The sequence below is a fragment of the Gavialis gangeticus genome, unplaced genomic scaffold (assembly GCF_001723915.1).
Source record: "Gavialis gangeticus isolate Ggan-Ray unplaced genomic scaffold, GavGan_comp1, whole genome shotgun sequence".
Taxonomy (NCBI): domain Eukaryota; kingdom Metazoa; phylum Chordata; order Crocodylia; family Gavialidae; genus Gavialis; species Gavialis gangeticus.
The window spans coordinates 35,118,817-35,127,042 of record NW_017729031.1 but is presented as its reverse complement, the minus strand read 5'-3'; the positions used below and the strand labels follow the sequence as shown (position 1 = coordinate 35,127,042).

At 45.4% G+C, this 8,226-nt stretch overlaps 1 protein-coding gene across 2 annotated transcripts in view; it reads left to right on the top strand.

Annotated features, from left to right (window-relative positions):
• Nucleotides 1-8,226, top strand: part of LOC109301436 (band 4.1-like protein 5) — a 59,962-nt gene that overhangs the window by 43,894 nt on the left and 7,842 nt on the right. For both annotated transcript variants that reach the window (XM_019522612.1, XM_019522613.1), the window contains exons 13-14: nucleotides 2,097-2,203; nucleotides 2,981-3,008. In XM_019522612.1, coding sequence (XP_019378157.1) covers nucleotides 2,097-2,203; nucleotides 2,981-3,008 — 135 coding nt within the window. The remainder of the gene's footprint in view (nucleotides 1-2,096; nucleotides 2,204-2,980; nucleotides 3,009-8,226) is intronic.

Here is an 8,226-nt window from a genome sequence, read left to right as displayed (position 1 = left end):
CCCACAGATTTTAACCCAGAGGGTCTCCAGTTGTCCACCCTGGTCGCCATCATCAGCTTGCAGGAACGTATAGCTTTTCTTAACATAGAAAGCTACACCCCCGCCCCTTTTATCTACCCAATCCCTCCTGTACAGGGTATAGCCATCTATACCCATGGTCCAGTCATGGGTGGAGTCCCACCAGGTCTCCGTTATCCCTATGACATCATAATTATTTGCATTGAGCAGGAGGTCGAGCTCCTCCTGCTTATTCCCCAAGCTCCTGGCGTTTGTGTACAGGCAGGCAAGTGTCCCCTTGGGGGCTCTTGCCTTGCCCACAGATTGTACCAGAGCTGGGGCAGGAGTGGGCTCCCTTAAGTGCCTTGGCCTGCTGGCTTTGCAAGGGTTGCTCAGCGGGCCAGCAGTGGCGGTAGTCCCCCTGTTCCCCGGCAGACTTAGTTTAAAGCCCAGTGGAGCAGGTAAGCCAGTCTGGCTGAGAAGAGCCTCCTCCCCAGGGGAGAGAGGTAGAGGCCATCCCTTCCCAGCAGCTCGCTGCCCCTCTTGCCAAAGAGCGGGCTGTGGTCATGGAAGCCAAAGCCTTCCCTATGACACCATAAATGTGATAAATGCATCTTATATCATGAAAATTATAATACACGTGGATGAAAGATTTGTGTTACTTTGAGGATATTTGCAAATATAAGCAGATAATGTATTTGCATGTTTTGTATAAAGCTGAATTTGTAGCCAGTGTTAATAAGTGAATGTAGTAATGCTATAAGGAAGTGAATGTAGAGCTAGTGAAAAAGATGGACTTATTAACTAAGGAGAATAAAGTGATTTATCCAAAGAACAGGTACAGCAATTGGCTGTCAGGGAATCTCCCCATATACTGTCTTGCCAGAACAAGTAAGTAGCTTGCTTTACTATCTGATCCTTGGCCTGTCTGAGACCTCCAGCAAAGATACCGTGTGTATCAGTAGTCTTAGGGTGGGTCCCACTTTCTAGGAACTGTATGGAATTCACTGACTCCTTTCACACCTTAAGCCACTGAAAATGGTTAGATGGTTGCAAATTGCAACTGTTCTTGACCTGTACTGGATTTTAGCAAGTGTGCTGGAGTGGAAAGGTATTTGACTGCAATTCCTTGAGCTCCTCCTAAAAATAAGTTGACACATCTTTAGAAAGCATAAAGGACCCAAGAGTCAGAACACTTGAATTCTAGTACCTAGCCCTTATACTTCCTTTCTGACCCAGGGTATCTGACTTTTTAAACTTGTCTCTTTTTTTTCAACTTGTCTCTTTTTTTTCTTCCCCTGAACATGTGTACAGTGACTGTGGTTGTGTGTGCAGAACGACAAACTATGTACATTTGAGGAATCTAATCCCTTAAGCAATGGTATGCAATCTTTTTGCCTGGCATGCCACAAGTTAAGCCCCAACCCTCCCAGAGTGCCACTCTGATTCCCCCCCCCCCGCCTGAGAGTTTGTCCCCTGAGGTGCTGGAATGTGGGCAGGGAGAGGGAGGAGGGACAGGATTTAGCCTCTGGCTACACAGTGCAAAATGGGGATAGGACATGGCTGCAAACAAAGTGTTACTGCCAAGAGCCAGGCCAGGCCTTCCCTTGCCCTGCAACTTCTGCCACTTCATATGGTGTGCAAGGATCCAAAGCCCTCAATTTGGCAATAGCTGCAGAGCCAGTGAAGGGTTAGCCTCGTTCTTGGCCTTGGCACCATTGTCTAGTGGACCTTACTCTGCTCCAGGGCTAGAGGCTGGAGCCTTCCTGACTCGATTCTAGTGCCTCCCTTTACTGAGCACCTGGGGCCACATATCTGGGTTACCCCTACTGTAAGGGATCATTGTTTTATCTTGTGGAAAATGGGTGTAGAATTGCAATGTTTGCAAAACCTTAAGTTTCTGATAGAAGGCATCATAGCAGTGTAAAGTTGTTTTCTAGGGGTGGATTTTATCTTACCGATGATTTATGGCTTGGCAATGATTTCAAGCACATATGTCAGATGAATTACTTTTTTCCTTGTCCTGGCTGTGACTTTACATGTTGTTTTTGTAAACAAGCAATTTATTCCATCCTCGTGTACTTTAATTGATGTTTTAGTGGGAAAACAGAATACCAGACAACAAAAACCAACAAAGCCAGAAGATCATCATCCTTTGAAAGGAGGCCCAGCAAGAGATATTCAAGGAGAACACTACAAATGAAAGGTAAACGGTAACCATCCATTGTGGGCACAGAGAGGTTCAAATATTGCATCCTGGTCTGAGCTCTGGGAGGTGATTTTTTTTTTTCTTCTCCTTATCCTAACTGATGATTTCCAGTCACTGCTCTGGACAGAATGCACTCTGTGTTTATCAAAGGGGCTGTGGAGCTTCCAGCTTGCCTGGCAGCTAAACCACTTGTAAATAGTTTGTGTAGGAATGTAAAATACAAGACGTCAGTTCAGTTAGCAGAACACTAGTAACTAAAGGTTGATCCCACCTTGAATCATTCATTGATGCTCTATATTTTTTGAATCATTCCAAAACCCCCCATCCTTGAGAGACCCTGCACTCCTGTCTCCCTCCGTGCATCTTGACACTTGCTTCATCTGGTGTTGTATGTGCTGCTAGTTATTCTTCCTGAGATTCTCATGTTGTCATCTCCCAGTCTTGTACGTGCCTGGGATGACCTCCAGATCCCTTCTGAAATCCCACCATTTGAGCTGTTTCTTCCGCAGTTCAGCTCCTGCTTTTTTCTCTTAATGCTATTCTCCAATTTAAGAATGTATTATCTGTGGTTCGTATGTACATACTTGTTTTGCAGTTTCTTCTTTGCTGTTATGCTAGCCATTTTGTCTAATTTAGGTATCAAGGTCTGTTATAGTAGGTCATGTTATCTTAATTTATTCATGCTGTGTGCACGTATGGTAGTATCAGTTCATATTTTAACTGATACTGCATGCAAATGGAGTTTGTAATCGGTCCTTTCCAATTTTTTTGCAGCAAATGTTACTAAACTTGAAGAAACAAGGTAAGAATAGATGCATTTTGATGTTTCAGTTTCTTTTCTGTATCTGTTGTATATAATTAAGCTTGTGTTAGTTCAGGTGTTAAGAACCACTGTTCATTTAAAGGTTGCTTATTCAGTTCTTGTAGATCCTTGCTAATTTTCAGTATAAAATTGCTGGTTTGAAGTGTCCCTATTGTATTGAAGGATGTTGCCAAACATGCTTCCTGGCAGGCAAAGATATTTGTGAATTCTGGAGTAACGGATTTATGACTGAACTCCAGTCCTTGCCGATTTTACCAACTGTTGTCGAGAAGGGCTGTAGATGTTAGTGCTGCCTTGCAAAAGTCAGCCCAGCCAAACAAGAATATGGTGATCTCTTCTTGCTGATGTCTCTGCTATGTGATTTTTTTTTTTTTTTAGAGCAGGTGTAACTCAGGAATTGGTAGGAATATTATAGAACAAGATGCATCCACTTTCCCCTTTCATTCTAACTTGACCTGCAGTAATGAATAGGGGGGTTGCCCAGTGTTTTGAAGTCAGGCTTTCTTTTATGTTCTGCACTTGTAGAACATGGAACACAGAGGTTGGTGCCCAGCTTACCTGGTCCCATGGGCCTGGAGGAGTGGCACGTGGGGCAGGTCTCCAGGCCAAATCTTGGTCACCCCTGATCGAGCACAGTAAGGTCCTTGACTGTGCTCCTAAGCACTGTTGCAGTATACATGAGCTCTACGTTCTAAGGATCCATTCTTCTTCTGCTCAAACCATTTAATGTTTTCTCTTTACTTCTCTGTCCCAATGGCACTTTCCCATAAAGTTTCATGTCCAAAGGGAAAATCTCTCTGGTTGGGCTGTGGATCTTTTTGCTTGTAGGGCCAGGCTTCACATGCAGCTGGGGCAGTCCACCCCAAGGCCACACACATGGACTCAACTGGTAGGTGAATTTTCCCCTTTATACTTCTTCCATTCACCTCCCCAAGACTTGACCCAGGGACCTTTTGACCGAGTGGCCTCCATGTTGCTTCCCTAATGAACCAGATTGTCATTAGGGAACCCTGTGGGGCTTTTCTTCTCCCCAAGCTCGCAGTCTCCACCATGCATATAATTTTACTGTATCAAGGGACTAAATTTTTTGCAAGATTGATGTGCAGCACTGGTGTAGTGCACTCCTCTCTTCCTTTTCACAAAGCTCATTCTTCATCCCTATTGGCACTGTCCGCTGCTGTGTACTTATTGTCCACCCCAGGGATGTTGAACTCATTTGGCCCACAGGGTGCAGTACTGGGATATGGCTGGGTGAATGGTGCTTGGGCTGGATGGGGCCCATGGACCCATGTCCCACATGCTATATCCAGTGCCTATGCTACCTGCTCTGGCTGGTCCAGGACTGCGCTGCACACAGTGCTTGCTCTGGCCATTCTGGAGCAGCCACATATGGTGTCTGCTCCAGCTGGTCCAAGGCAGGCACTGCATGGGTCTCTGCAGTGTGGGCTCCAGACCAGCTGGAGCAGGCACCATGTGAACCACAGTCCCAGACCAGCTGGAGGGGGTGCTGCATTTGCCCTGTAGGGAGCTTCCCAGGCTAACCCCAGGTAGGTGCTACATGCAATATGGGTCCCAGAGTATGTGCCGTGTGCAGCAGGCCCTGCATGCACCATGTGTGAGTTAGTTCAGGGCCCAGGGCTAGCACTGAGGGCTGGAAGATGTGGCTCTGCAGGCCACATCTCGCACCTGGCCTGGATCCTTGACATCCCTGGTCTAGCCAAACCAGGACATAGCTGGAGAATTGCAGTGTGCTGCTGTGGCTGCAGAAGGTTCCCCAGCATGTTGTGGAATGATGATTTGTGCAATGTTATATCCATGCTTATGCTTTTGTTCTGTTGTTCAAGACTTTGAGAGAGCAATATCTTGCCAGGTATAAATGCAAATCAGCATGCTGGTGTACCTGCAGTCATTAAGCTCCACAGCTCTCGGTATGTGGTGCTAGATATCTCTTGAGCAAGACAGACAAGTTGTTCTTCTCCCACAGTGCCTCCCACAATATTCCCTAAGGGCCTCATCTCCAGTGCCAAATTGAATTCCTTTTAAGGCTGCCTAGATTATACTGAGTCAGTGGATCTTCCTCTAATAATCCAAAGCTTCCCCCTAAAAAAGCAAGTTGAAACAAGTCAGAGTGCCTGTAGGGGCATTTTTATTTTAAAATTCCTGTTTGTGGATATTCTCCCCTGCATGTTAGATGTGTGCCTACTTAGTAACTCCATGTAAATCCAGCTCACTTGGTTAAAAGCTAATGGTGACAACTGAGTGGATAAAACCAAGGAGAAATGAAGCTGAGTGTTGCCACTCTAATGACCTGTTAGAGCTGTCCACAAGCTACTGCAGATTGAAAATACCCACATCAAAGCAATATGTGATGCATGAAAACAGTAAAAATCTGACTGGGTTTCACTGTGGCCTTGTGGTCAGCTTTTCACTACTGGTTTGGTATTGCAGATGCAAGGGGATATTTAATGTGGCAACCTCAGTGGGGTGGAGGCAGATGGAATTTGAAAGAAGTAAAAACGTAAAAGCATGTTTTACAGGGCACATAATGCCCAAAGAGACACAGTATGTGAACTACACACAAGTGGGGCAGGAAGGCAAGTGGAAATGGGTGCCCTAAGGAGTTTGATGGTGGAGGGAATCTCTCCTCCTCCTACAGTAGGGCTGTCCAACCAGCAGCCTATGAACCACATGTGGCGCAGGGAATTAAACCATGGCTCATGGGGTTTGTCGATGTAGTTGCCACAGCCTCTATGCTGGCATGGCTCTAGAAACCAGGCAGTAAACGCTGCCACTGCTCACCCCTACACCCCATTGCCTACCACCCAATTCAGGGTCTGTTATCACTGCTAGTGATGCAGATCAGTAGCAGGGGAAGACGGGGAGCAACAGCATTGTTTACCTTTTGGTTTCAGAGCAGTGTCAATAAGCTGCCACCCTGCTGCCAGAGGTGGCTCATTTGGGCTACAGGAAGCCCCCTGGTCCAGATATGGCTTGTGGGGCCAAGTAAGTTGAACAGCCCTGCTCTGAGGTAACAGTCAGAGCATGTGAAGTCCAGACTGGAGGAGGGGATCAGGTGGATATGAATGCCAAGCCATGGAGAGATGGTACAGCATATCCAGACTTTGAACTGAAAAGGGCAGGAACCTGCTAGACAAGAGAACAAGGTTGCTTTTGTTCCATCCTGGAATGGATGCTATAGTTTGGTATAGGAGCAGGGGCTGAGCGTCCAGGTTCTGGTCCTCCTCTTTTTACTCTACTTCCTTACTTTTACCCTTGCTTGTGAAGTGAAGATAATACTGATCTATCTCCCAACAATGTTGGGTGTTACAATACTGAATTAAATATCTATAAAGTGCTTTGGGAACTTGTGAGTAGGGGTTGTATGCAGCTTGGTTATCAGTGCTAATAACTGCTGTTCACACTTTGTAATTAGATCTTCCCAACAAAGGCTCAAGGTGCTTATAGTAAGAGAACAGATGACACATAAACCAGAAGAATGACAAGAGAAGGGAACAACTTACAAAAGAACTTGAATATGGACATAAAACAGCTTTGTCCTCTTTCCCTACTATACTTTCACATTTTCAAGCCATCTTGGGGGCTAGAAGGGAGAGTTGGATGCAGCTGTCCCTTCCTAACCCTCACCTTGGTGTGGTGTCCTGGCATATTCATCCCCAAAGCAGTAGATGCCCTTTCTGGAACTGTACACTCAAGTGTCACTAATTAAAATGAGTCACAAAAGATTCATGTTGTTCTGTTCCTTTGTTTTAACTTGGCGTTGAGGAATCCAGTGCTTGTACAAGCATTCCTCCCCCTTTTTTTTTTAAAATGCAATACTCTGCTGTTAGTGCCCTGAGCCTCCTCCCCTTGCAGAGATCTTGATAAGAAAGGAAACAGCTTGGATGATCTTTGTGACATTCATATATGACTACTGAAGTAAAAATGCTCCAAGTGTTTTTAAAATGCCTGTTGGAGTCAGTTTATTTAACTAGCACATTGGCATGTTGATTGGCGATTGTTCCAGGCCAAATGCAACCAGGACATTAATAAAATGTAGTCAAAGCTGTTTTTTGAACTAGGGATTGGAAAAAAAAAAAGCTTGTTCACACCTTGTTCGCATGTGTTTTTGTTGTTTTTTCTTGTCCAACTCTACCCTGTGGGAATTGCTTGTCTGAGACTAAATCCCAGTCCCCGTTGGCTTCCCTTCTGTACCTTAGTTGCATCCATCTCCAACCTAAATAGATGGCAGTTGAAGTGCTGGTTCAATATTGCTGATGTTCAGGGTATTTGCTGCTTTTCTAAAGCCCAGATTTCTTTCTACAGCTGCCTGTCTGCATTAGACTGTTTTTAATTAAACTAGCTCTTGTGGAGAAAATCATGAAAAAGTTAAATGAGTGCAGATTAGAAACCTTCAAGGCAAATAAAAGAACTCAAAGTGCACATGCTTGCACACACACATCTATGCGTAATTATAAAAAATTATGATTTTTCAGGGGAGGAGGGAGCTAACTTTGATTTTTTGCAGGCCTTGGTTGTGGCATGACTCTAGACTCATTGCTGTTCATTCTGCTGGAACCTGTACAGAAAATAGGTATATGAAATGTTGCTGTAGAGCTGTGCTGGTCATTCTTCTGGCCCTGGAGACTGAATAAATGGCATTGGGGCTGTTCTGCAGATCCTGTGGGTGGGACTGGTCCAAGGACAAGATCCAGCGTGGGGTCGGAGCACAGGGTTAGTTTGCAGGCCTCATGCTTGGAAGAGCTCTCAGAGCCACAGCAAATAATGCTGCCCCTGCTCATCTGCCACCAAATTTCTGTGCCCATGGGGAGTCCCTTGTGCTGAATAAAATGACCCTGTGTACTGGATTCAGACCCTTTGCTGGAGGTTGAACATCACTGCTTTACAACAATTGGACAAAATTGGCAGTACACAGTTCCTTTTGCCTGGGCCTTACATCAAAGGTATGTCTAGTTAAATTAGGAAATCAGGCCAGAGGAACAGGAAAAAGTGTGAACTCTCAGTCTGAACAAATCAAGTGTGATAACACGGGTTCATTAGCGGCAGGTCCTGTCAGACCAACCTGGTGGCCTTCTACAACCAGGTCACCAAATCCTTAGACGCAGGGGTAGCAGTGGACATAGTCTTCCTGGACTTTCGGAAGGCCTTCGACACTGTCTCTCACCCCGTTCTCATTAAG